Source organism: Aythya marila (genome assembly GCF_965140915.1).
Source record: "Aythya marila genome assembly, chromosome: 30".
Classification (NCBI taxonomy): Eukaryota; Metazoa; Chordata; class Aves; order Anseriformes; family Anatidae; genus Aythya; species Aythya marila.
Genome location: NC_139071.1, coordinates 2,408,922 through 2,436,585, shown reverse-complemented (window position 1 = coordinate 2,436,585; position 27,664 = coordinate 2,408,922). Strand labels below are relative to the sequence as shown.

At 57.1% G+C, this 27,664-nt stretch overlaps 1 protein-coding gene across 6 annotated transcripts in view; it reads right to left on the bottom strand.

Moving 5' to 3' along the window:
• Positions 1–8: 8 nt before the first annotated feature.
• The window catches only part of LOC309888751 (cyclic AMP-dependent transcription factor ATF-7), a 65,016-nt gene continuing 37,360 nt past the window's right edge, over positions 9–27,664 (bottom strand). For all 6 annotated transcript variants that reach the window (XM_082781275.1, XM_082781276.1, XM_082781278.1 and 3 more), the window contains 10 exons: positions 20,615–20,711; positions 18,112–18,230; positions 15,420–15,554; positions 14,490–14,647; positions 12,043–12,142; positions 10,691–10,804; positions 9,506–9,652; positions 8,084–8,281; positions 6,443–6,551; positions 9–3,830 (listed from right to left, as the gene is read on the bottom strand). In XM_082781275.1, the coding sequence (XP_082637401.1) occupies positions 3,613–3,830; positions 6,443–6,551; positions 8,084–8,281; positions 9,506–9,652; positions 10,691–10,804; positions 12,043–12,142; positions 14,490–14,647; positions 15,420–15,554; positions 18,112–18,230; positions 20,615–20,711 (1,395 nt within the window). In that variant the 3' untranslated portion in view covers positions 9–3,612. The remainder of the gene's footprint in view (positions 3,831–6,442; positions 6,552–8,083; positions 8,282–9,505; positions 9,653–10,690; positions 10,805–12,042; positions 12,143–14,489; positions 14,648–15,419; positions 15,555–18,111; positions 18,231–20,614; positions 20,712–27,664) is intronic.

Sequence of the window (27,664 nt, the reverse complement as noted above, 5' to 3'; positions counted from 1 at the left end):
TCCCCTCCAGCTACCGTCACGCTACCCCAGGGAACAAAGCGCCTCCAAGCGATGCGGTTACAAAGGGGCTGAGCCCAGCAGCGGTTCAGCTCAGCAGGCTGCTTGGCTCCGGGTTACAAAACCACGCTGCCCTCCTGCTTTTTGGCAGCCAGGTTTTAATTAATTAATTAGGCAGCCCAACGCGTCCTCACGCAGCCGCTCCATCAGCACGGAGGTACTGGAAAAGCACGGGGGGGAAAAACTTGCTCTCCGTGTACCCGTTTCTCCAAAGACCCTGGAAATGGTCATCTCTTAAAAAAAAACAAACACCCACAACTCTTAAAAAAAACCCCTACAACCAACCCTGACCCTCGTGCTGGAAATGTGACCGGCAGCCCGGGTTCGTGACATCGAGCTCTGCTGGGCACCTTTTGCAGCCCTAAGAAGTGATGAACCTCTCCGTTGTGCCCCAAATTTATGGCTTGGGATGCCCGCCCATCGCAGCAGGATGGGAACGGAGCCTTGCCCCACTGCTTGGGGAGATGTTTTAGCTAAAGATCACGCTGGATTTTTTGGCTACCTTCCTCCTGAGGAGCTCAGCTTGCCTGCGGTGGGAGGATTCAGCTTTGTCCCTCCCTGCAGCCGGGGACACTGTCACAAACCAGGACCTGGAACCTGCTCCAGGACCTGCCCTGGGCACGGCTGAGCTCCGCAGGGTACAAGTACCAGGGTACCGCACCTGAAGGGGCACAGGACGGCTGCAACCCTGGTAATTAAATGAAAAAACAACACAAATGTTAAGGTCTCATCACAAACTTGTTCCCTGATGATTGCTGCCCAGGTCTGGAGCTTTACAACCTTTTCTTTTTTTTTCATGGCTTTCTGGGTCTGTTCAAGGCACTGCGCGTGGAGGGGAGCTGGGGTGGGGAGATGCTGGAGCTGGGCAGCAAAGTGGGGAGGCACAGGGAGAAAATCTGCAGGGCCCCCGCCTCACCTGCCAGGTCTGAGCGACCCGGGGGTGTCCGGTGATGCCACGAGGCCGGGATTTCAGGGGTTGGGGTGGTCACTGGTGGGGGGGGAAAGCCCTCCTGTGGGACGTGAGCAAGTTCCAAGCGAGCTGCGAGCTCCCAGCTCTGCCCTCACCACGTGCTTTTTGTCTGAGCCGGGTCACTTCGAGTCCCTAAAGGGAAAATTTGGGGGTCGGGGATGCTTCTGCACCCGACGCCAGCGCTGCCCTGGGCTCGCAGCCCCCCAGCACCGCTCTGTGCTCCCTCCTGCCAACCCCACCAGCCCGTGGCGAGGCCCCCGGCTGCTCCTTGCCTCAATTCCTCCTTTCCCTGCTCTTCAAGGCTTGGACTGATGCCGTTCCTGGACGGCGCCGCAGCGCTGAGCCCTCTCTGCAGCCTAGGAGGAGCTGGCGAGCCGCAGTCAGCAGCTCCAAGGCGCTGCGCACCGAGGGGCAGGGGCCCAGCTGGGCGACGAAGCCAATGTTTTACAAGACATTTTTGTCATTACAAGACGTTTTTTGTCATTACAAGACGTTTTTGTCATGCCTGCTACCCCTGGGCGAAGGGAGACGCTTTCGCTCAACGCTGCCCAAAATCCAGCGCAGGTTTTGGCAGGATGGGGCACAGGGAAGGGGCTGCTTCACCTGACCCCAATCCTTCCCGTGGGGATGTGGGACCTGCTGAAAACCCCATGGACCCTGCTGAAAACCCCGTGGGCCCCGCTCACAGCTCGATCTCACCGCAAAAACACGGCCTTTTGGGGCAGTGAGAGCCACGACACCCGTCTGCGGGCAAAATCCCTGCAGAAAGAGCGTTAGGGAAACAAGGGGGGAGCTGGGGGCTGCTGCGGGGTCTGAAGCAGAAGGGCAGTGGTTGAGGCCAGCGAAGCACGAGACGAGCAGGACAAAGCAGGGAGTGAGAGCAGCGGTGGAAAAAACCGAAACCGAGCCCAGGAGCTGGAGCTGGCACTGCTGAGAAAGGGCGAGGAGAAGCCGAAAAAGAGAGGGGAGAAGACAGAGCCCATCCGTGGGCAAACCAAACCACCCGCCCTGCCCGGCCGTAACGGGGCCGGGCGCTTTGCTTTGGGTTTTGCTGTCCCTGGGGACCTTCCAAGTGCAGGAAAGCCAAAGGGACGAATCGCTTTGACAAACCAACTTGGCTCAAAAAGTGGCGAGTGCGACCTGAGGCGGGCGGGAGCTCGGGTGAGGAGGGGGGCGAAGGGGTCCGGCAGGGAGAGACCCCCCCCCAAGGGGGAGGCCAGGAAGACCGAGGGCTGACGAGCTTTGAGGAGGGTTCTTGGAAGAGCCCCAGCACCCCCAGTGCCCCTTCCAGCTTCCACGAGACGAACTCCAGCCCACAAGCATCACCTGCCAAGGGCCAGCGAGGGCCCCGGGAAGCGCACACAGACCCAACATCGAGGCCGGCTGTTAGGCTGCCCTGGAAGCAGTACGAATCCTTCATTTGCTCTGGCTCGGAAGCATTTCGTGCGCCATCATCAAGAGCAGAAGACAATCGTGACGAAGAGGTAAAGGCCAGGCAAACAGAAACACCGCCGGGCGCTCCCTCCCCTCGGAACAGGCAACGATCCACGATTTAAGGCCACCATTCTTAAGGTTACGTGTCACGGAGACGATCCTCGGAACCGGAGGGATTTGTTCTCTAAGGCGTGCAGTGGGGCTGAGACGAGCAGTGACGAATTCTGGGGCTCACATTATCACCGGAGCTGGGGCAGCTCCTCCGTTCGCGTACCTCCCGGCTGTGTGGGTCCCCGCAGGTCCCCGCAGGTCCCTGAAGGCGCAGTCGGCGCCACGTTACCGTAAGGAAGAGCAAGAGCAGCCCCGGTGCTGCTAGAGCAGCCGGTGCCTGTCCATGCTGCTGGAGAGGCCCGGGGACACCTCCCGGGGCAGCACGAGCGACCGGTGGTTTGCAGGGGTTCGGCTCCGGTAACGTCAGCGTGCTCCAAAAGTGTCGCCGGCATCTTGCGAGTTCCCGCGAGGAGAGCGACCTCGATCCCTTTAACCTCGGAGCTCAAGGAGGCTTCCTCGTCCGAAGGTGCAATGTTTCAGGTAGCTAGAGTGGTGGTGGTGGTGGTGGGGGGAGAGCAGATGCCTGGAAGCAGCATGCTGTTAAAAATAAAATACACTGACAGCACGACTAAATGTCACAGCCTCCCAGGAGCTGCGTTTTCCTTTGCTGAGAGCGGAGGGCGAGGGAACGGGGAGGGGGGGGCACTGGGACGAGTGAGAGCGCCACGGGGATCCGCCGAGCACGGAGATTTAGTGTTAATGGAACTGAGAGCTGAAAGCAAACCATCCGAGGTGCTTTCAAAGTGAGGCTCCGCGTGTCCGGGTGGCTCCGCACGGTGCCGGAGGCTCGAGAACGCGCTCGGTGCGAAGCCGCCCGGCGGGGACGGGTCGGGCGCGCACGGCAGCGGTTCGGGGCCGGGATCTGTCCAGGCTACGCAGTGTCAGAAGCGCCATATAGCTGCCCTTAACTCACTTTAAAAAAAAAAAAAAAATAAAAGAAAAAAAAAAAAAATCCATCTCCGTCCCCACCGCTCGGGGACTCGGGGACGGCCAGAGTCCGCGCTTTGCTTCGCTCCGTGTCCCGCGCGGGGGCTGCGCCATCATCTGCCGGCAGACTGCGACTGTGGGGCCATGATGACGTGGGGCTGCAGCGGCACGGCCAGTTCTGTCCTTTGGCTCGCCATCTGCGTGAGCACCGAGGTGGCCACGGCCTCGGCCGCCGAGCGGACGCTGAGCCCGTTGGGGGAGGCGGTGACGGAGCTGTGCTGGATGACGGGAGCCGGGGAGCCGGTGGGCTCCGAGCTCTCCTTCGGGCTTTCTGCTCGAGGAAAAGGAGGGGAAAGGAGAAAAAAAAAGTGGTTAGAGAGAGGCTCTGCATGCCGATCCTGGTGGCAAGGGAGAGGTGATGGGATGGGAGGCTTCTGCTGCTGCTGCAGGGGCAGAAATCGGTTGGGTTTTACTTAACGCTCCCCTTTTTTAGCCAAAGCAGCCCGGAATAGAGGGGCCGATCCCTCCAGGAACCACGGCTCCCCCCACCAAATCGGGCACCCCTTGAGGCTGAGCCAGAGCAGCTGTTTGGCAAAAGCGGGCGAGGCCTGGAAATAAAACTGATTAGTCGGGCCGTAATGACCCAGCGGGCCCCGGCCCTCGGAGAACCCCCCCCCAAACCTCACAATATTCACGCCAGGAAGGCGTAAAGTGCCGGCTTCGCCCCGAGGATGGCAGAGCCAGCGTAACCTTCCTGGTAATAAATCCCTTCCCTCATTATAACAAATGAACTCTCCTACATCTTGTTTCCTGGCATGGTACTTGGTTCAAGGCCATTTAGCCCAGAGACGGAACGGTTCCTTCGGCGTCCTCACCATCTGTTGGGTGAGCGCTCAGGACCGCGCGCAACGGAAACCCTTCTGCAAAGGCACTCCAGCAGTTTGTTTGCCCGTTTTTTTTTTTTTACACAAATCACCTGGCCTGCTCGTTATTGTGCTCTAGAACATTAAAATCAATTAGAGCCCGTCACAAACTGTTGGCTTGCTCCATTTCTTCCGGGGCCTTGCAGGGGTACGATCGGAGGGACGGGAGGCAAACAAAAGCAGAGACCTTCCCCCGCGCCCCTTTCGGAGCTTTCCGAAACTTTGGATCCTCTCCCACCACCAGCCCCCCTGCGCCCAGGCAGGGCTCCTACGGCGGAGGATAATTTGTGACCTATCAAATGCCAAGGCGAGAGCAATCAGACCTCTCCTCTTTGGGGGTATACACTCATTATCCGCAGATGTCAGGAGGAAATTCCCTCCTGTGCACTTGGCGAGATGAATTACGGGTAAGATGCGGTCACCTTCCTTTAACAGAGCAGAATAATGGCAGGAGCCGGGATACTTCTTCCACGTCGAGAGGGTAAAACCCCAGGACGCCAGAAAATCAGAGGAGAGGTTTGCAGCCTTACTGGGCACGGGCAAACGTAGCCGAGGGCTCAGCTTTCCGCCAGGTGCGTGGATATCGCGCCCCTTTCCCCTTTTACCTTCCTTCCTGAAACCTTGGCGTGGCCTCTGCTGGCACGCCGAAGGATGCGGCTCAGCACAGCAGATCTGAAAACTGGCTTGGCGGTGAGAGAGAAGGTCGAGCGGAGCAATATAATAGTTTGGCATCCCCAAAAGGAGATTTACAAGGTATTACGAATAAAACAACCCGACTGTACATGAGGCAGCTGTAATTCCATCGAGGGAATCTGGCATTTTGGTTTAAGGGGCTGCTTAGTCACAAATCTCAATAATAAAAAAAGGCAGCCAGCGGGTGGGGGCGGGGGGGGTGCGTGGGGAGGGCGGCGTGAATTTTGTGTTTATTATTCAGCTGCGTGGCGAATTCCTATTACTGGAGCAGCCGGGCTGCGAGGAATAATAATAGGAACTGTAAACTTTGGAGGTTAACAGGAAAAAAATCCCGTCGCCTCTCCCCGTTATACGCAGAGCCAACACCTGTCTGCGAGGGCTGGGGACAGCGAGGGCTTTCACGACCACATCACTCAAGCTCTGAGCTCCTGTAATGAGTGAAAATAAAGCAGCAGTGCCAGGCCCCGTGCAGCACGTATCTGTGCCTCGCTGCGCAGGAGAAGAGCCCTGCAGAGACCCAGGAGATGGGAAGCAGGAGGCAAGCGTTAAGGACGCTGCCTGAGATCTTTGGTTTTGGGTTTTTTCTCCTTCTCTCCCTGCCTCTTGTCCCCTTTATCCAGGCAACGCCCGGGGACACCAGCATCTTCCAGAGGCTCTGCACAAACGCCACAGTGCGGAGCTGTTATTGCAGAGATGACAGGAGAGGCACGAAGGAGCCAGACGTAATGTTTAGCTCCGGGGTTGATTATAATGAAATAGGCAGCATAAAAAAAAAAAAAAATGAAAGAAAGAAAGAAAAAAAAAAAAAAAAGATAAAAAGAGGCCTTCTAACTTCCAAAGGCAATTTGATGTGAATTGCAGAGCACGAGATACAGAGCCCCATGATGTCATTTATAGAGTCTGGCCTTTCCTGACTCTGGCTTTGCTTGCAGAGCAGCAGGACTTGGTAACTTCAAAGAGAATTCAAGCTCCTGGCACGCCGCCTGCCAGAGACGCTGGCCTGCACGCCAGGGAGGAGCGGAGACGTGGATCTCTGTCAAATGCTCCACGCTACGGAGACGCTGAGGGAGATGCACTGCCTCCTCCCCCAGTGCTTTCACCCCTCGGCTGCAAGATCCCGGGTTAAAATGATGATTTGCAGGTCCCTCCCCAGCAGGACCCTTCCCGGTACGGATGCTCCGAGGCCGTACCGAGCAGGAGGCAGAGGAGCAGGGAGGTGATGGAGCAGAGGCTGAGATAAAGGCTCCCTTCCTGAGTGCCTTATGCAGGTTTCTGCTGGTTCGACCTACTTCAGGGGCAGCAGGGACCGGCAGAAGCCACTACTCACCGAGATAGCCCTGTGTTTTCTTCTGTAGTGCAGTGACGGGGCAGTCCTTGTGAGCCAGCAGGAGCTGCTTCAGTTGAGCAACTTCGTTCCTCAGTAGCGTGACTTCGTTCTGAGAAGGAAACACAAGCACGGGGGGCTGCATCGCTCACAGCCCTGCCAGCAGCCTCTAGCAACAGCAGGACGATAATTCACGTGCCCTGCAGGCTTACGGCTTGTTAGCTGCTTTGAGATGCCCGAGAGTTCCTGCTGACCAGCAGGAGAGCCCCTCAAGGTGTCCACCACTGAACCCTGGGCACATTTTTGCCCAAGCCCTCCTGGTAATGCCAACAGCTTGAGTCCAGCACGCTGCTGGGGATGGGGGAGAGCTGAACATAGCTCAGAGATGAGCAGACGCTGATCAGCTTGGGGCCATCCCTGTCCCTCTGGGGCAGCAGCCAGGCTACGACCACATCGGGCCATGCCAGGCTCTGGGGAACAGCAGAGCTCCTCCAAGCCCTCAGAGCCTCCCTTAGCTGTTTCGTCCGACAGGTGAAGGTGTTGGACCTTTAACATGATGTGTTTTATAGGTGAGGAATGGTGGCACAGAGGGAATAACTCACACAGAGCCCCAGCGATCTGCGGCTGTGCTTGGTGCTCTGGCTTTGCTAACCACAGAGCCATCCTCCCTCCCCAGAGCCTCCCTGCTGCCAAGGAGAGCAGTTAACTGTTACCCAGCCCGCTCTGTAGTCCTCTCTGCCTTCTCTCTGCAACTCCAAGATAACCTTTCCTGAGTCCCCGAGCCTTTCAGATTGACTTTGTGCCGTGAAAACAGGTCCGCTTCCCTACGAGCTTTGTGTAGCACATTATTCCCCTATTGAAATGTTTGGACAAACAGCTGAAAGTCAGGCAATTGTGTTTCAAAGTTGCCCAAGGAAACAGCTTCTATAATTATCTTGGGAAGAGAATAAAAATACCATGATCGCTGCTATTGAAAAAAATCCCGCTGCGTGAGTCACCAGCAACCAGGGGAAGAAAAAGCCCCGAATGGACACGAGTTCCATTTTTTGCAGACCAATCCTTGGCCAATGCTGAGTGCATTAACAAGGGGGCTAATTGCAAGTGAAATTCCGTTCAGCTGCCCGTGTTTGTAGATTTGCTGCATTTCTGCTCGGCAGGCGGGGGGTGCAGCCCAGAAAACCCCAAGTTCTCCCTAAAAATCAGCCCGGCTGCAGCTGCTAAGCCCCCTCCTCGCCCCTCTGCCAGGTCTGACGTGCAGGGAAGGGAACTGGGGCTGCTTCTGGCGCCCCTGTGCCAGCAGAGAGCTCTTCCTCGCGCAGGAGAGGCCTCAGCTCTGTAAATACAGCTGCTTCCTGAGGCCTCCAGCTCCCCTCCCGAGGCTGGCACCGCTCCTCGTGCCGCAGCGCCGCCTTGACGGGGCGAAGAGGCAGAGCAAGGGGAATGGGGGAGAAAGAAGAGCACTGAAGGGCTCCTCCGTGGCTGCTGGGAGTGAAATGGCTCAGAGGCAGCAATCCTGCTCCAGAGAGCAGCATCCAAACACCTCTTGGCTCCGCGGCACGGGGAAGACGTTCCCACCGGAGCGACCGTCCCAGCGCCGCCGGGCTGGCGAGCGGCTGCGCTCGGCCTCCCCGGTTACATACTCACGCTCAGCTGGATGTTCTGGGTCGTGAGCTCCTCGGCTTTCTTCTCCAAGGAAGACACCCAGAGCTTGCGTTTCTGCCGGCAGCGGGACGCGGCGGCACGGTTGCGCTCCAGGAACCGCTGCCGGCGCTCGTCGGGGTCTTCGTCCACCGTGCGCCTCCGCCGCCCGCCGGTGCTGGGCGTGGGCTGGGCAGGGGAAACCTGGAGATGGGGGCGAGGGGAGAGAGATGTTGAGAGGAAGCTCTGAGGCAGGCAGGTGGCTAACACAGCCCGGTGTAACCCGGTTGTTTCCACTAGGTTTGGTAAAGAGGTCGGATCCTGCAGCTGGAGCAAAAAGGGGGTTGCTTTCGCACGCTGCGGGGGGACCACGGGCAGCCCCTGCTGCAAGGGGGGAGCTGAACTGCTCTGTAAGCTTAAGGTGTGAATCCACCTGAACTCCCTGAGATCCCAAAAGATGTGAGGACATCAGGGGAATGAGTTAAATGCCAAGCTCCTTCGTGGAGATGCTGAGGGCCCGGCCAGCTGATGGCACGTAGCCGAGAGCAGAAGCTTCCTCCCTGCAATGCCGAGGAGCTGATGCGGTCAATGACCACGGGCAGAGCAAAAGGCACAGCCTTCCTCCTCATCTCACTTCGGAGACTCGAAAAGGAACTTGGTGTGACTGGGGAGGTGCCTGCACAGCCAGCTCCTGCTCGTCAGCCGGCGGAGGGCGACTTCCAGCTGCAGGGCTGGGAGCGCGCGGCCCCGCTCTGACGCACGGCCCCGCTCGCGGTCTCCGTTCGGGCTCAGTTCCGAGCGGGCAATTTGCTTTAAAAATTCATTTGGGTTGAATTTTCCCTGCACGTCTTCAGCTCCACAAGCTCTGGGAGGCGAGTGGCTGAAAAGATTTCGTCGCGCCGCACAATTTCCCCGTTTTATTTCGGGAGAACAAAGGAAAAGCCGGCGAGGGCAGAGGGTCCTGCAGGCACAGCCTCGGCGGCGCTTCTGCAAGGGCTCTGTAATTACACTGCCACCATCGGGGAGTGCAGTTACACTTCGGTACTCGCTGTCAGGCAGCATATGGATATTAAACTTTTGGAAGCCTATCTAACTGACAGAGCAGGTGGCGATCCTGATGGAGGGCTGGCATTTGGTGAGCTGGCAGGAGCCGGTGCAGTTGATTGCCTAAGAGGGGAGCATTTAACCCTAGTAATTGAGCAGGGAGAAGAGAGCAAAATATTCTTTCGAAACTCCAGACCTTGCCACGCAAATTAACACGTTGCTGAAGTTTTCTGCCTGGTGCTGTTTGAGAGCATTAGTGTTGAAGCGGCAGTGAAAAAAAAACAAGGTTTTTAACCCATTCTGCAAGCCAGGAAGCCGCAAGGTTTTCCTCCTCTTTCCCTGAAGCCCAGAACCCCCCAGCACGTAGGCTGAGCAGCAGCAGACCTGTGGCTGAGCTGGGGAGGGGGCGTCGGGGTGCTGGACAAGGATCTGACTCTGCTCCGGGCGCGCGGTCACCATCGTGCTGGCCGAGCCCACCACCAGGTTGCTGCCGTTGAGCGAGGAAGACGCCGTCAAGCTGGCCTTCAGCCTCTGGAGAAGGAGAAAACGGGACATCAGTGGGGGTGATCTGTGTGCCGTGAAGGTTTTATCCCGCTCCAAATCCCAAATGAGAGCCAGCCCCAAAGGCAGGCTGCAGGGCCCAGCTCAGGCCTGAGCAGGCAGGTGTCTGAATCCCAAAATTGCTCCTGCAGCTGGCACCAGCCCACCCGCAGCCTGCAGGCTCTGCAGGACCACGGGCTCCAGAGCCCCAGGTGCCTCCGAGCACCAGGAGTGAAGAGGGAAGGGGATGGAGAAGGACACAGGCACGACCATGGCCATGTCTTGCAAGTTCCTTCTCTTGGCAGCCACACACAGGGGAGCAGGACTGCTCCGTTTTGGGCCTCAGACATCGTTTAAGATTTTAAACTCCCAGCTCTGCCCATGAACCCTGCAGACACCCAAAGCAGGGCGGGGAGGGAGCGGCGACAACGTGGGGCGCACCGGGAACGGCGAGCAAGCACTGCCCTAGGAGGCAGCTCTGCAAATGCCCCCACCCCATCTCAGACCCAAAACCGTGGGGTTTCGTTGCTCTTTGCTCTGAAATTTAGGTTTGCTTCCTCCCGAGTTCGAGCTGTGGAAGAGCCAGCAGTGGAATTTTTTTTTGAATTTTTAAGGAGTCGACACAAACCCCATTACCGGGATCCTTGGATTGCAGCACAGCATCTCTCCTCTTGGCTCTGCCTCCTCCGAGCCCACCTCCAGCCCATCTGTTACCTTGGAACTGGAAGCGCCAGCTTTACAAAACAGCCGTGTTTAGGACGGGGCTGAGGTTTGTCTCGACAATAGCGTGTGCCTGCTCTGCCTGCCAGAGCCCCAGCGCTGATTAGTCTAATATTCCTGCTGGCATTTCCAACACCTGCTCTCGGTGCGAAGCAGCGCTCCGGCGGCTGCGCGGGGCTTCAGGCAAGCAGCAGCTCTTCAGGAAAGCCAGGGGGGGAAAAAGCCTCCAGACACCTTTTTCTGGAGGAGCCGGGGACGATGGAGGGACGTCGACGTGCCGCCCTCCCCGGCGTGTGTTTGGACACTTACCATTTTGGCTTCCGAGTGCACGGGGAGGCCCGACGGCGAGATGGAGCCGCTGCTGTTGATGGGAGGCCCGGGAATACCAGGAATGTTGGGCACCATGGACATGGGCCGAGCCAGCTGTCGGGGAGGGAGCAACACGCAGGGGCGTGAGAAGCTGCGGCGCCGCTTTCGGTGGCGAGCTCCGTGAGGTGGCTGCGTAATAACTCCCCAGCCGGGCGCATTTATAAAGCTCGACGCACGTTCAGCACTTAACTGCTGCCATCCGTTACGTCTGCTGTCACCGAAGGCCAGCAGCCACCCCTTTGGTGGCCACGCCGGCTGCTGAAGAATTGCCCAAGCCACACCAGCCCGGAGCTCGGGACAGGGAGAAGGGTGGGTGGCCCGAAGCCTCCCTCCTTTCTCTCCTTGGAAGGTTTTTCCTCACCAGAAAACGAATGCAGACGGAGAGGGAGGGAACGAGAACCCCTCTGGTTCTCTGCCCAGCTCCGCTGCAGAGCTGCAGCAACACCAGGGGTAAAAGCATCCCCTCTTCCTGAGCAGGGTCAGCCTCCTGCAGAGGCTAAAAAAAACCCACCAGGGTTTGCACTTGCGCTCACAAGCCGCTCAGGTACGCTGCTGCAAAGCTCTACAAACGCAAGCCTTGTTCCCAGCGAGCAGGGAGGTGTGAAGATGTTTCCGTGCCCGCGAGCTACGCCGAGCTGCCCGTGCATCTGCCTCTTTTGACGTCAACGTTCCCGTTACCTGAGGCTGAGGGTTTGGGCCATTACTCCCTCCGAAGCCAAAAGCCGTGCCCAGCAGGACGGGCAGGATTCACGCAAGCTGCCCGGCAGGGAGCTGAAACGCTCCGAAGCCCGACCAGCCACCCACCAGGCAAATCTGCTCATGAATTTTGGACCACAGAAAATTCTCTGCGTGCAAAAAAAGCACAACCCGCAAGGCTCATATTCCAGCAGCGCTTTAGCACGGTGGCGGGGCCAGGGTGGCTTTCCTGGCCTGCAAAGACCAACATGTTCCCTGCAAGCTCGAATGGTTTCAATTGAGGCACGCTGTTCCAAATGGAGGCAGCTAATCAGGGATCCTACAGTTCCCAGCCCTGGATCAATGGCATGAGCCATCTGTCTGGGCATGGCTTTGTTTTTTTCCAGACTTATTGCCCTCTAGTGTGATCGACACGTTATTACTACCTTGCCAGAGCTGGCCCCCCCCTCCTACTCCTCCTCTTCAAGTCTTATCTTGCACAGAGGGGGAGAACCATTTTCATTTTTGCAAAATGGGTCTGCCTGCACGTATTTGGCAGGGGGAAAAACTCCGTCCCCTCCTCTGCCTCGCAGAGCCGTGCTGGAAGCGTCCCTTACCGATATCACAGAAGGCATCTGCACAGGAGGGCCTGGGAGGACAGGCATGGTCTGCCCGTTCGGAAGCTGCACGACAAGCGGGAGGGAACCCGTGGGCGACCTGGGGAGACAATTCAAGCTCTCGTGGATTATTTCAAGCTTATCTTTCATCGTTACATCACCCCGGCAGCCCCACGAGCTCGGGGAGAGAAGCACGAATTCTGGTCAGCGAATCTGGGCCCATTCTCCCGTTCCTGCTCAGCCCCTGGCCAACCAAAACCCCACGGCTGCCAAAGCCTGGAGGTGTGCTGCCCACCTGAATGCAGAGAAAAACACATCCAGACGCTGCTGCCTGGGGCTGGGGCTCTCCAGAGCTGCTGCAGCCACTCCCTGGGGAGCCCGAAGTGCTCCAGCAGGCAGAGGGGTGGGCTGGGCAGCAGCCCCTGCCTCCTGCTCGCTTCTCAGCCCCTGAGCCACATCTGCTGGGCTCCCACGGCAGGGCTGAGCTCCCCATTAATGCTTCTGACTCTTATGACTCTGGAGAAAACCTCCTTGATATGGAGCTGGCGTGGGGCTGGTTCGTGTCTGCCTGAGGAATGGCTCTGGGGAAAAAACGGGGCCGGAGCCCATCGCAGCAGGCTGGGGAGGGGGCGACCCCGCCAGGGCTGGTGGTTACGGATGACAAATGCCCAGAATTTTTTCCCTGCCTCCGTCTCAGAGTGCTGCCAACCCCACCGCAGAGCCTGCGACCCTCCAGACCCAGCCTGCCCTAGGAAAAGGGAGGAAAAACCAGAGCTGCTCTGGCTCTGGCTGCCGGGGAGGGGAAGGAAAGGGTCCCTGCCAGAAAGGGCTGCTCCTCCTGCTCCTCCTCGCTTCACGCCGGCGCCGCGGGGAGCCGAGCGGAGGCAGAGCCGAGCCAGGAGGAGAGCAGAGCTGCTGGCAGCTTGGCTGGGGGGGGGGAGAAGAGGAATAAAAAAAAAAAAAAGCCCTGCTGCTGCCTTGCTGCCTCCTCCTCCTCCTCCTCCTCTGAGCCTGGGGAAGGGGGCAGAGGAGGCTGGGCTGCCTGCGACCTCGGAGGAAGCTGGCACGGAGTCGTAGCGGGGTGGGGAGAGGCAGGGAGCGCGGCTCGGAGCGGGGAGCTCGCCACGCCAATAACTCAGGCAGGAATTTTTAAGGCTGCCCTGGGACCGCCAACGCTCGGCTCTCATTCATTTCTATTGGGCATCCCAAATCCTCCAGGCTGCTCTGAAAAGCCCGGCCTAACAAGGCGAGTTACGGGGAGGTCACAGCCTCCCCTCCATCTCTGTCACGCCGACGACCCCACCACGTCTGCCGCGGCCCTAATGCAGGGACCCTCGTTAAAGCTGCAGCCTGACCCCCCCCCCGTGGAGCCTGCTTCAGCTCCGGGAGGGATCTGGCCCTGCAAGCTGCAAAGGGCACACGAAATCCCATTAAAAGTCCAGCTCCCCCCAGTTCTGATCTCCTCATGTCTCCAAGCGAGGGGGGGGACCCGGTGCCAAATGGCCCCGCGAGCCTCTGCCCGTGCTGGGTTCCTGGGGGGGGGGTTTAAGGCCTTTTTGGAGCCCCAGGACAATCACTTAACCCCTTAATGCCTCAGGACAGGATTTAAAACTTTCCGTCAGGAAGCCTGGATTGATGGTGCCACGGGGTCAGAGCGAAAACACACACAAAAATATGAAGTGACAGCCAAAAAAAAATAAATGGCCCGGTTAATGCAAGGAGCCAGCCTCCACCCAGGGCAATTAGAAAGAGGCCAGGAGCACGGCAAGAAAGCAGCATCCTGACACCACAGAATGGAAGTGGGGCTAAAGAGGTGTCTCCTGAGGGCTCATTGTCATGGGCTTCCTGCATCCTTCGGGCTCCTTCCCTTCATGTGCGGGGCCGGGGCTGCCTCACCGAGGGCTCTGGAGCCTCCAATCCCGATGGCGAGGAGGAGCAGGTCATTACATCTGCCGAAACAAACAGCTCCCGAGGCAGAAGCTGACCACGAAGGAGGCCAGCAGGTTGGAGCCGGGGTTACGCTTCAGCGGCCACGGCTGTCTGAGGAAATCCCAAAGCCATTAAAGGAGCAGACGATTTCCTAGCCGAGCTCTCTGCTCCGCACCAGGCTGGAGAAGCGAGCCGGGAGTCCCCCGGCTGGCCACGTTCCCGTCACAGACACCAAGCGTGGTGTCACCGTGGTTGGGGACCGGGCTTCATTTCTCCCCGCGGTGCTTTCTGCCTCGTTTCGTTCCGCTACGACAATTAGTTCCTGCTTTCTGCACTTCCACCCCATCCTGCTCGTGCAGGCGGCGCTGCCACGAGGCCCTAATGCTCGAGCAGGGGGAATCGTGGCACATCAGCAGGGCTGGCAATCAAGGGGCTTATTTAGGGACCTAATTAATGCCCAGGAAGCTTGACGGTGCGGGAGGAAAACCTCGGCGCAGGTCTCTGTCCTCCGTACTTACCCGAGCTGCCTGTTGGAAGGGGGAGCCTGGGTGATGACGGAGGTGGGGGACGGCAGCGTTGGGTGCAGGGGGTCGTAGCCCAAGTGCAGAGGCAGCGAGCCCGGGCGCACGATGGTTGGGGTGGGCGTCGAGACGATGACGGGCTTGGAGGTGATCTCCTAAAGAGAGGACCGAGGGACAAAAGGAGGAGTCGTGCTGTTAGCTGTCAGGCTGATAATCGCCCGGCTGTCCCTTCTAGACACCCTCTGATGGCTTTAAGGACATTTAGGGGCAATTAGGGGAATTTTGTGTCACGAATGGAGGGGAGCCACGTACCCAAAGGCACACTGAGCTGAAGTCGGTGCAGGGAACGGGGCAGGGAAATTCAGACTCCTACTGCCTGCAGCAGCCGCTGGGAAATAATCCCCCTCTCCAAAATAATCCCGAATCCTCTCCGAATTACCACCCCGGCCCCAGCCGGGAAATAATCCCCCTCTCTGAAATAATCCCCCTCTCCGAATCACCGCCCCCCGGCCCAGCTAACGTCCCTACAGTGGGAAGTTATTCGGATGGAGACCGTGTCACCCGGGCTCATCTCCTGCTCCCAGCCACCAGCCAAAGCCCCTCCGGGCACCAGGAGCCAGGCTCGGGGAGGATGCTGAGCTCCTGCAGCACTTTCTCCCCACCAGAAGAGCATTCCCAGTGTTACCCCAGGGCACACAGCAAGGTTTTCTTCATTAGCCAAATCCAGGCGGAGATTTAAGTGCAGGAAACGTGTATTTGAGGAGCAGGGGGGGGGGGAGGGAAGGGGGGCACTTTTCTCTTTGTTTCTCAAACGAGACGAGAACCTCACGAGCCCAAATCGCAGCCAAACGGAGCGGAGAAATGGCTCGCTTTCCTCCGGGGATGGAGGGAACGACACCTCCACAGGGCACACCGTTGGAAACTTACCTTCTCCTTGCTCTGCGGCGACGGCGGGTTAGAGGCAGGACTGTCTGGGGGGGAAGAGTCCACCTCCACCGGCTCTTCCTCCTTTATTTTGATGTCTGGGGTTGAGGGCAGAGACATGTCCAGGGCTCCAGCGCTCTGCGGGAAAAGCAGCCCCGGATCGAAAGGACAATTAGCTCACATTGTTTGTGAAACGTTCGGCCGGTCCCAGAGGAAGAACCCCGGCTCTGAGCCCCGGCCAAATTATTATTATTTATTTGTGCTGAAGGAGCAGTTGGGAGCCCGGAGCGGAGAGCGGTGCCGCGCCGCGCTGGCCCCGTCCAAACAGAGAGACGGAGGCCTAGGCAAGACGGTCTCTGCCCCAGATGGCACCATTTTGTGGTTTCTCAGTAACACAGACACGATTCTTTCCACTGGGCTCTTTTTTTTTCTTTTTTTTTTTCCCTAAAAGGGCTCCGCTAAGGAGAACAGGTAACAAAGCCAAACGCCTGCGAGTTACAGAAGGCACTTTCATTCACAGAAGAGCTGTAAAGCATTGTATAAATCAGCCTGAATTATTTTATTACCTGATTATCAAAAGCAAACAAAGAGCCATGCAAGTTATTAAATATCTATGAGCGCCCCATTAAAATAAAACCCAACCATATGCCTGGAGCTGGCAGCCTGCCACCCCCCCCTGGGTTCCAGCAGTGCCACGTGCCCCGTTTTAACCGGCCGGCAGCTTGCTGGGGACGGGACGAGGGCAGGGTGACAACAAGGTGACACCGAGCTCTTCCCTCCCCAGACCTAAAGGAAGAGAAGAGCTGGGAGGAGACAACGTGCCGGAGGAAGAAGCACTGGAGTGGGGACGACGGCCGCAGGATGGGCTCACAAATCACCCCCCTGGCTGGGGCAGGAGAAACTCCACCTCCATCGGCGCTGACGGCCGTTTGTCCGAGCTGCAATCCCTCCCGGTGCTTTGCTTCGCTTGCCCGAGTGCTGACAGCTCGTCCTAGCGTCTAACCTAAACCTCCCCTGCACTTTAAGGCTTGGGGAAGGAGAGAAAATTGCAGCGAGGGGGAGAATCCGGGCGGCTGCTCTCTGCTCGCAGTGATTTACGCAGGAGCTCTGCTCGGGGTCCCCGCGGTACCCGGTTACCTGCCCTCCTAAGCAGAGATGCTGCACTGGGAAGCACAAAGGAGAAGGGATTAACATGCAGGGAAGTTTCAAGCCGCTTAAAGTGCCTCCAGGGGAAGCCCCTGCTGTGCCTATGTTTTTAATTAACGTGCTGGTGTCGAGACCACCCTTGGAACCGGAGGACAAAACACAACAGCAGCGACTGGGCTGGACGCGGCCAAATGTTCAAAGCATCCCAGAAATGCAGCAGGCAGCTCTGGCCAGGCTCAGGGAGTGACAAGCCATCTGGGCCCGGGGCTCTCGCGTGTGCAGAGATTTTCGGGGAGGGATAAAAATGCTTTCCTTGCGCCCGAAACCACCCCCCAGCTTCAAGCCGCCGCGTTCGCCGGGCTGCTGGCGGAAATATTTTGACTGCAGTCATCCTAAAGCAAAAAAAAAAAAAAAAAAAAAAGAAAAAAGCAAAACATCCAAGAGCCTAAAGGGTCTTAGCTGCAGCTATTAGGTAGCGGAGCACAGGATATGGGTGGTCTTCCCTATAAAACGACTGGCTAGACTGTGGGCTGCTCAGCCATTTCTACGTGAAACCACAAACGAAAAGCTACCTTCTCCCAGCGCGCCCGGTCTGGGCTGCCGAGAACAAAAGGCAGGGAATTCAGAGCATAAAAATGCCCCGGCAAGGCCCTGCAGCATACCAATGAGAGAGATCAATTTCTGCTTTAAAGAGCCCTGTTATTAGGAGAGCTCGGGGGGGGGGGGGTGTGTGTGTGGGGGGGGGGAGACAGTTTTCGGTTTTAATTCTGAATTCCTCCGTTCCCCATCTCGGCGAAGATTTACGCGGCTCTGCTCCCGCAGTTTATTTCCGAGCAGCGCCGCTGACTGCGAGCGTATGTACATCCATACATCAATTTAGTAAATGTATGTGCCAGCCCCAGAGCCCGGTCCGCATCTGCTGCTCCTCCGATCCTGGAGATGGGGAGGGGAGTCGGGGGGGGGGAAATGTCCTTAATTAGCTGCTATCTGACGAGATCCCGTTGTCCTTCAGACCCGGGGTTGGCAGGGGCAGCCTGAATCGATACTGCTTGCATATGAGGGAGCTCTTTGTTAGGAAAAGCCTCTCTCCTGCGCGGAGCCCCTCTCTCTGTTTGCAGCTCAGGCGCCGCAAGAGCTCCGTGCCCTTGCAGGGAGCACAGGAGGAGCCGTCGGGGGGGGCCACGACTGTACCTTAAAGGCAGCAGCACCCAGGATCCCGATCCCCGAGGGCATTTTGCTCAGCCCCCGAGCATTTCATGGTCCCCATTTTCCTGCGTCTCCTTCCCGTGATTCAAGGCGTTTGGGGCACTGCCCTTTTTTTCATTTTTGGAAGCGAAAAGCCGAAGGAATAATAAACCGTTAAAACCCCCTCAAACTCGGGTTGCAGGCCTGCCAGCCAAAGTCACCCGAATTAAAAAAATAAAATCCCACGTTAAATCCAAGACCGTGCCGTGCCATATGCCTTCCATCAGACCAGCTCCATCCCCCCCAGCCCCGAAATATCACACAGCTCGCTTTTAGGGCAGCGCTGGCGGCCTTCGCCTCTTGCCTTTTTCTCGTCATCCTCCGCGGCTTTCTTGAACTCGTGCTCGAAGGAGCTGGCCAGCTCGTTGAAGAGTCCCACCTCCTCGCAGTTCTTCAGGAACCGAGTCGGGGTCGGGGTCTGATCTGTTCGGGAGGCAAACACGGAGCAGCGGTCAGAGAGAGGCCAGAAAATCCCCTTGAACCCCCTTCACCCTCTCCGGGGACGCCCAAAATGCGTGGCCTCTGCTTTGCAGAAGCCTGGCTACTTTGCTGTAAAGGTGTGTGTCGTGTCTGCGAAGCAAGTGACAACTCGGGAAGAGGGAAAGAATTTCTCCTTGATTTTGTCTCGCTGCTAAATGGTGCTGGGAAATAAATCACTGCGGCGAGCAGCGTGCAGTGATTTCGGTGAGATTCCTGCCCGGGTGCTGTCCCATCCCTCCCGTCCCAGGGTTTTGCCCTTCTCGGCTGAAATGTTACCACAAGGAAGGGAAAATAGCGGGGTTTGGTCTCCCTGAACGGGCAGACCTTTAAAACACGGAGGGATCGGAGGGGAAGTGGCCAAACGGAGCGGCCCCGTGGCCGACGCGATCGCGGAGCACGAAGGCGCATCCCGGGACGGGCGTGGGAGCGCTGCTCATCATCACTGCCCGAAGCAATTCCCACGGGGCCCGTTTTCCACCCTATTAACACGTCGAGTCGTGATCCCTCTGGCCATCGCCCAGGCCGTAAAGCAGGCAGGAGGCTCCCGGCGCTGCTGCGAGACGTGAGGTCGGGAGCCCCGCTACGGCAGGAGCCGGCTGGCCGAAAACTTGGCACGTTTGGGAGCGCAAAAGGGGATCCCCAGGTAATAAAGCCCAGACCCCCTCTGAGCACACTCTGCTTCCCCCCAGACCTCTCTTCATTAAGCTATGAAACTTCATCAACTGGAGTTCTCAGTGGGAGGCTGCTTTTGCAGGTTTTTTAGGGCTCTCGTGGCTCTTTTCGGACCGTTCCCCGTTTGGCAATGTCCTTCCGAGGAGTCTCCACGGTGCCACCGAGCGAAGGAGCATCACCTCCCTCGTCCTACCCGTGTCCCACTCCTACCACCAGGAAATACAGCAGCTCAGAACCCCAAAAGTGCATGTCCCCACCTAAATCCCTCTCTGCTGTAATGGGCGGAGGGGGACAGATCCCTCACGGCTCCCTTCAGCTCAAGGGACGCTGAAATCCTGCTGAAATCCCGCTCGTTAACGCGGGGGCTGCTGCCCTGGGCTCAGCACAAAGCAGGAGGGAGGGAGAGAAGGAGAAAACCCAGGGACAAAATGGTGGCTTTACAACAGGAGGGATGCTTGCGATAAATGGGCTCGTGCTGACCACAGCTAAATAGGTTGTTGGTTTGTGTTTTTTTTTTTTTTTTTTTTTTTTCCTTATTTTTTTTTTCTTTGTGATTTGACCTGGAGCAACCCATTGAGCAGCAGCCAAGAAAAGCTCTGCTGGGGGGGGGGGGGGCTCCATCAGCCCTCGCCGCTGTTCCTTGTGCTAAATCTCCCCCGGTTTCATCCCCACGCAGGGTTTTATCCTGAAGGGTTCGCACCCAGGAGAAGCAAAGCTGAGGGCTTTTCACGGTGGGCTTCAGGGGGAGACGGGGCTGTGATCCCCCTCTGCTCCCACTGCACCTCCCAGCCAGCTCCCCCCTGGGTTTACAAGCAGAAGGGAACCCACCCCCCAGCATCCTACAGACACAGGGGGCGAACTGAAGGAAAACTCATCTTTAGGAACCCAAAGACCCTTCGAGTTTGCACCCCAAAATTTTCATCATCAAATCCCGTTAGCCTGATCCCATTCGGAACGGCTTCTCCTTTCACCAGGGGGAACGCAAACCCCGCTCCATTTATTGAGCCCGAAAGAGGAGCCCGACAAGGCAGGAGAGGGTCTGTAAGTGGCAGTGATCTGCTGCCAGACAATACACTTTTTTTTTTTCTCCCCCCCCCCCAATCTTATAAAGGCTGCATTGACCGCGCGCTGCCAGAGCGCCTCGGTCGGGCTCTGCAAACGCGCTCTCGGCAGTAGCCGGAGCACTCGGCGGCGTTTTAATTTATTAACTGCTGGCCCAAAAGCTCAAGGAAATTGACACCTGGGCTGAGGGGAGGAAGCTGGGTTTGTCAGATTTGGTTCATCGTCCTCAAAGCCCAGGCAGGAACGTGAAAGACCTTTTTGTCCATAAATCTTCCAGGCTTAATAAAAAGGGTGAGAGCTTTTAAAAAAAAAAAAAAAAAAAAAAAAAAGGCCAAAAAAAAAAAAAAAAGGCAAACAAAAAACCCCCCACAAAACCTGATACCACCATAAAATAAAGAAGAAAAAAAAAAAAAAAAAAAAGAAACTTGGAAGCCTCTGGCTTTCCTTTCCTCCTGATTAAATGCAGATCACAAGAGCTTTTTATGGGAGGTAGGGACGTTTTTCAGTGCATCTGGTCCCCGGTATTAATCTTGCAGTCATGCTATATTAATGTGCACCATTTTCCGAGTTGGCCTGGATTGAGCGCCGCATACCTGCTATGATGACTGAGTCGGTTCGAGCGGGGCCGAATTTCAATGTCATCTCATGCTTGTGTTTATGAACCGCCAGGTGGTCCTCGTTTGTAAACCTCTGAAATGAAACAATTTAGAAAATGGTGAATAAATGCATTTTGGGTTTTACGGTACATCCTGCAGCAGGCTGGGGGGGTTGGAGGGGGGAGAGAGAGAGAGAGAGAGAGAGAGAGCCGCCCGGAGAGCGGCTGTAACACAATCGCTGCCGAGCGTTAAGCAAAACCAGAGCGGGACAGATTGTTGGAGAAGCGGGGTGTGAACACAGAGCTCGAAACCAAAAAGCCATTAGGCGGCCTTCTGGCGGACGGGGGACAAATATTTGGAATAATCCTTATTTTTTTTGTTGTTGTTGTTGTTGAAGTGGCGGGGCTGCAGCCGAGCTCGGCGACGCAAACGGTCGCCGCCGCGCCGCTCGGCGAAACGTGCCGCTCGATTGCTGGCTGATGGAGGGACAAATTAGGGGAATTAGGGGTCAATCAGCTTTATTTTTTTCGCAGCAGAGCTGGCACCAGGGTGGCCGTTCAGCCCCGGGGCTTTACGATGTGGGATGGACGCGGCTCTCGGTGGCGGTGCCGTGTCGGGGGGGGTGGAGGGGGGCCGCCCTTGGCGTGCCATAAAAACGCCTCCTGAAATTCCACCTGCGGCAGGATCGTGGGCTGAAAAAAAAAAAAAAAACAAAAAAAAAACATTTTTGGGCCGTGCTTTTGGGAACCCCGCAGGGCCGAGAGGCGGACAAAAGGGCTCGCTGCCATCAGAAGCAGGGGAGCGGGGACCATCGCTGCTCTGCGCCGCACGAGGCGGAGGGCGCAGGGGAGGGAGGCAAGGACAGAGTTAAAGCAAATAATAATCAGGAGCCGAGGATGGATTGCGCCTCTCCGAACAGACTGCGACAAAGCACGAGGCGGAGGGCACCGCACGGGCCGTGCTGCAGGATTTTTACGCAGCCAGCAGCCGTGCAGCAGCGGGCTGGCCGTATTTTTTTTTTTTTCCTCTCGTTTCTAGAAAGAGCTGGTGCCGCGGCGGAGAATTTCCGCCCTTTCCCCCGTCCTTTTTTTTTTTTTTCCTCGCACCACCCCAAAGCCACCTGTTTGGGTGGATTAGCTCGAGCGCGACACCCCGCTTCGCCCTCTCCTCCCGATGCTTATTTAGGGCTCGATTTTTTGCTCGGGCAAAGCCACTTTTCTAACCCGGGAGCTGCCACCTCGGTGCCAGCAGACATCGGGCGCCTCCGTGCGCATCCCATCCGCCTCCCCCTTGGGTACAGCACCAGGCTCGTTCTGCAAAGCAGCCTTAAAATATGTCACAACAGACAGGTCCATAAGGTTTTTGAGGGTGACTCGTAACCGGGGCTCGAATTAAAAGGGGTCAGAGCTTTTACACCCTTTCAGGCAGCTCCACAAAGAGGTTTTTGCCTGCTTAACCCCGGGTGCGCACGCAGCGGCTTTCCCGGTCACCTCTCCCCCGTCTGCTCTGCAGCTAAACCTTAAATCCCACTTCCCAACACTTTTGCTAAAGACCCCCACACACTTCTGCCGTGTTTTTTTTATTTTATTATTTTTTCTCCACGTTCCCAGCAGCTTCAGCAACACCTCGGCCCCCAGCTCCAGCCCCGATGTGACTCGTTTCCAAACGGGCGTCGCAAATCTCCGCGAACAAAGGAGAGGAGCGAGCGAAGCGCAGCCCCGGGGTGGGATTTTGAAGCCGCCGCCGCCGCCGTTTCGCCGAGGGAGCCCAAATTTTGCAGCCTCGTTTTGCGCCGCGCCATAAAGCGCTGGCGGAAAGGGGGGGGGGGGGGTACGTGGGGAGGCAGGGTTGGCACCGGCGCTTTGTCACACTTTTGGCCCAAAATACCGGCTGCCAGCCCCCGCTCGACGCGCTGACGAGCCGTTATCGGAGGAAAAAGGGTGGGTTACGGTAAGCGGAGGAGAATAAATCAGGATTTTTTTTTTCGCGAGGACGGAGGAGCAGCCGGTTCCCGATGAATATTGAGCAGGCAGGCGGCCGCTACGCAGACACAGGAGGGGAAAAAAAAAAAAAAAGGAAAATGAAGAAAATGCCCAGTTCTCCCATTTGGGCTTGTGCTAGGTAAAGAAATGAGATTTTCAGGGCGAGAAGGGGGTGAATAGGGCCACATTTCCCCCCCCCCACATCCTCCCCAGCAGCCCTGGCTCCAGCAAGGGGCACGTTTCAGCCCGGACTTGGCAGCGTTGGTACTGCTGAATTTATTTTAATCTTTCATTTTGCTCCGTGCAGGATTTTTATTTTTTTTTCTAGGGCACTTTTGCTGCTTTCGGCGCGCGTTACAGCTCTATTTAACATCTTTATGTGGTCTTACTAGCTGCGGAGCTCTCTCTTTCTCTGCACAGAAATGCTCACAGACACAATATATCTTTCTACATACATTTCCAAACGCCGAAACCTAGAGGCTGAGTCTGGCACTTCAGTTCTAAATCATGTCATTTTACACGGAGAAGAAAGCAGGGGGGAGAGCGGGGGAAAGAAGGAGGGGGGATAGGGGAAAAAAAAAAAAAAAAAAAAAAAAAGGGCGAATGAGTTAAAGCCACAGCACCGGCTTTAATATTTAATCTCCTTCCATCAGCAGCTGACATATAGCAGTGTTATTTCAGCCTGCTAGTTTGCGGGTGTCTGAATTAAAAAGAAGATGTGGGCTGTAAACTCTTTGGGGCGAGGGACAGCCGCGCGGAGCTGAGGATGCCGCGGCCGCCCCCGCGGCGTGCATCGGCCCCGAAAGCAGCGACCCTGCGAGCGGCAGCAGCCCAAAATCAGGTCTAAATGCCACCAACAGCCCCCATTTCAGCTCTTTTCTCCCCCTGTGATGGCTCCGGGAGCTCCGGCCGCTGCCTTCGGTGCGAGGGCTGGAGCACGCCGATGGCATTTGGGGTTTGGGTAAACACGGGGCTGAGTTTATTTACCCAAGAGGCAGTCTCAGCTTTTTGGAGAAAACAGATTTGAGGCAGATTAAGGCTGGACAGTCTGCATTCTTTACTCAACAGGCTGTGACAGCTCGATGAATAAGCGTGCTCATTTAAAAATCTTTATTTAATAGGGCACAATACTTCCAGCTGGAGCGACGTGCCATCTCTGCCAGAACAAGAGCCAGAGAATACACGCAGCGGGCTGAAGCCTGGATCTTCAGGCAGAAACATTTTCCATCAATTTAAGACGCAGGACATGAAAAACAAGGGGTTGCTTAGGGTTTCTCCTCGCTTCTGCATTTGTAAAGCCTTCGACCGCACTCAAACCGCGGGCGAATGGAGCACGGTGTGTCCCCTGACGCAGCCTGGAGACACAGCACGGGCTCCAGCCTGGCACAGAAAGCCCCCCGAGAGCTGAGATCCCCTGGGCTCTGCCTTCAGAGGCAAAATCAGAGCTGGATGTGTCCCATGCAGGATAAATCCCATGCAAAGGGAGGGTTAGGGAGCGCTGAACCCACCGCACCGAGCCCAGCGGCCAAGGTGCTCGCTGGTGGTAGCCACGGCGCACGAGCTCCGTGCCTGTTTTTTAACCTTGACACTCATTTTCGGAGATCACAACCAGTGGCTGCGGTGCTGAGCCAGCCACCTGGCCGAAATTCAGTTTTAACACAGACGGGGTGCGGGCTGCGGGCGGCACAAAGCGCTCCCCCGGCACACGCTCGGGAAAAGGAGGCTTTGCCTTGCAGAGAGCGCAAACCTTGGGATCTAGGAGGGGTGGGGAGCCAAACCTGGCCACATCAGGCTCCTCACGGGGCTGTTAACAGAGCTGCTGTTAAGACGGGGAAGCCCAAAGGCTGCTCCGAACCCTGGCACAGCAGCGTGGCTGAGACACCTGGATAGGATGGGAGACAAAAGGAGACAGCACGTGCCCGGCAGGCGCCGCGCTGGAGGGAAACAGCACGGGCTGAGCTGAGCAAAAAGGCACCGGCTTCCAAAGGAGCCACCCCAGAGCCCACCCTCGGTTCTCGTGGTGTGAGCATCCCACGACAAGGGGGCTGGGGGGTGTCTCGGGGTCTCCACCACCCTCTAAGCACCACCTCGGGGGGCAGGCTGGATGGATTCCCCCCCGTGCGCCCGGCACAGCCGTGGAGGTAACTAATGCAGGGTCACGGGTGCCCAAAGGTGAGCGGTGCCGGCTCTGAGCGATGCGACCCCCCCTGGTTCCCACGTGAGATCCAGGCTCCATCCCCCCCCATTTCCCAGCTGAGCAATGCCCACGCTAATTCCACCCCCCCTTCCCTCGCGCAGAGGCTGGAAGGATTAATTCGCTAATGCGCGTAAAGTGCCCGGCTACCGGAGTGATTCATGGGTTTTAGAGGCCGGGGGGGACCATTACAATTATCTGCCCCGTGAATCCCCAGCTGGGCCCGTTTCCAGAGGAGAGGAGGTGGCACGAGGCAGCGGCGGTAACGCGGCGAAGACTTGTTGGTTCGAAAGAATGCAGCAAGAGCGCGGCCACGCTGCCTTGTTTTACGCTTCGGAGGGACGGCACGCTGAGATTTCGGCCCCATTTTCCCTTTGTTTGTACCCCCAGGGGTGGGTTTTCCCCCAAAAAGGGCTCGGAGCCTGCCTGCTCCCATGGGAAAAGCTGGTGCCACGAAAAAGGAGCCGAGGGTGCTCAGTCGGCACCTTTGGCTGCCTGGAGAGCTGGCTTCAGTGGCGGCATCCTTCCGCTAGAGGAGGGAAGAGACAGCACCTCCGCCAGCCGAGGCCGAATGAAAAGAAGAGCGAAGGTTTACGAGCCCTGCAGAACAAAACCCGAGGTCGCACCCGGCACGTCCCCGTAGCCAGAGGGAGCCCTGCCCAGCACAAAGCCCTTCGGCAGGAGGGGAGCGGATCCTTTGCGGTGCCCTGATGCTTGTTCACGGCCCGGGCTCTGTGCTTGGAGCCCCCCAGCCAAGGTCACGGCACCCTGATCTGTGTAATAGAGGAAGGGAAGACTAAAAGGGGGGCAAGGGCTCATCTCCATGGCCCCACAGGCCAGGGAATGTCAGCTCAGCCCCTTGTCTCTCCCCCGGCACACCCGGCTCTGGCATTGCAGCGGGATGCACCCCTTTTGGTGCCCTTCCCAAAAGGCAGGGGCAGCAGGAAAAGGTTATTTCTGTTTTCCTGCAAAAATCAAAAAGGGCACAGCCAGCTCGATCACCTCAGAAAGGAGCAGGCTTGGACGCATTTGGGGCAAGATCCCCCTGCTGTTCCCCCTGCCCCCCGCTAAAACTGCATCGAGATTAAACCTTGCAATGTTATTTTTGGCTCCAGCAACTCCAGGGACCCATGTGGCTATATGCCTTTTGCTTTAAAAATCTGCTTACATCCTGCCCCGTGATTAATTCACGTTCCTTTCCTTGTTTAAAAAAAAAAAAAAAAAAAAAGAAAAAAGAAAAAAAAGAATAATAATCAGAAACTCCAGCCTGCTCACAGGGTGCTTGGTGTTAGGAACCCCGTCCAAACCACCAGCACAGCCTTTAACAGACGCTTTGTTGGGATTAGCATTGTGCAAACCACAACAAAGCTGCCTTCTTTTTTCCTTCTGGAGGGCACCGTGTGATTTCCCAGCTATTTTTCGGGGGGCTCGCTTTGTTTTCCAGCCAGTCATCGCGGAGGGGAGCTGCGCGGCAGCACCTCCTCCGCGTCGGCTCGCCCGCCCCGCAAATCCTGGCGTGGGGAGGAGAAGCTGGGAGCACCCGGCGGTGCCCAGCTTCTCCTCGTGCATTTCTCCCACCTGCAGCGAGCCGAGAGCCCCCAGCACGGCAAGGTCACGGCGACAACACACGACGCATCCCCAGGACGAGCTGCTGGTTTTGTCGTGCAGCAGGGAGCAGGCTGGAGGAAGGGAGGGGATTTTATGGGTTCGGCACGCTGCTCCTACCAACTCCCCATCAATTAGCTGCCCAGGTGGCTCCCCAAAGTTCCCTGCGATTTAAACAAAGAGTTAAGCAGGTCCTGGAGCCCGTCCCGTCCCCGTTCCTCCTTGGCCAGAAGGGCAGAGCATTTAACTGGGAGTAGGTAAATAATTTAATTTACATTTCTATAGCTTCGCTCATCCCAGAGGGCTTCTCATACACATGCCCCTCCGCTGAAATGCAGGTGTTGCAGCAGGGGGGAAGGCAGCAACCATCTGGCCTACAGCACACCACGTCGCGGCGAGGAGGGAAGCATTCGGCCAAGGACATACGGGGCAAATTCTTTAATAAACTCCGCATTCAACTCTCTTTCTTTCTTTTTTTTTTTTTTTTTTTTATAAATTTTAATCAAGGCTCCCGTGGCGGACGCAGCGTCTCCTTCACCTCCCGCCCGCTGGAGCTCAGCATCACGGCTGGGTGCAGACAAAACCGACCTCAGCCCTCCTGAACGGCCGGGAGCTACCTGCTGGGATGGCATCGAATCCACTGGGATAACTGGGATTCCACTGGGATAACTGGGATAAACGACCCGGCTCGGACACCGGGAGCTTTCGCTGTCGAACCCAAGCCAAAGAAAACCCAAGGGGTTTCTTTATAGGGCCCTGAAGGACCTAGAACCGACCTCTTCCCCTTTTTCAAAAGGGTTCTATGAGGAAAAAGGCAGAGGAGCAGCCGGGTTGCTTCAGACACCGCCACCCTTCTGCGGGCAGGGGCTGGAGCCATCGGCACAAAGCCCGCGGCGATGCACTGGTCGTTTCCTTCCACACGGTGGAGCGTTTTTAGCCTCGTTTCGCCGCCAGTGAAGGTTATTAAAACCCACGTATTAATTACCGCTGCCACATAACTTAAGAGGAGAGGCCCAGCGGTAATTAAGGGAGGTGAGCGAGGGGGTGGAGTTGCAGAGCGTCAGCGGCTCGGCAGCCTGTGCCTACGGATGTGCGCCTGCCCCATGGGATCCCCCAGATAGCTCCAGCGTGGACGTGAATCATTCTTACGTCCCCGGCTCGAATCCCAGCAGCACCACAGGTTTTCAGTGTGACCTTGGGCAAGCCATCAATTCTCCCCCTACCTACCAGACAGAGCAAATAAAAAGGGAAAAAAGGCACCATACT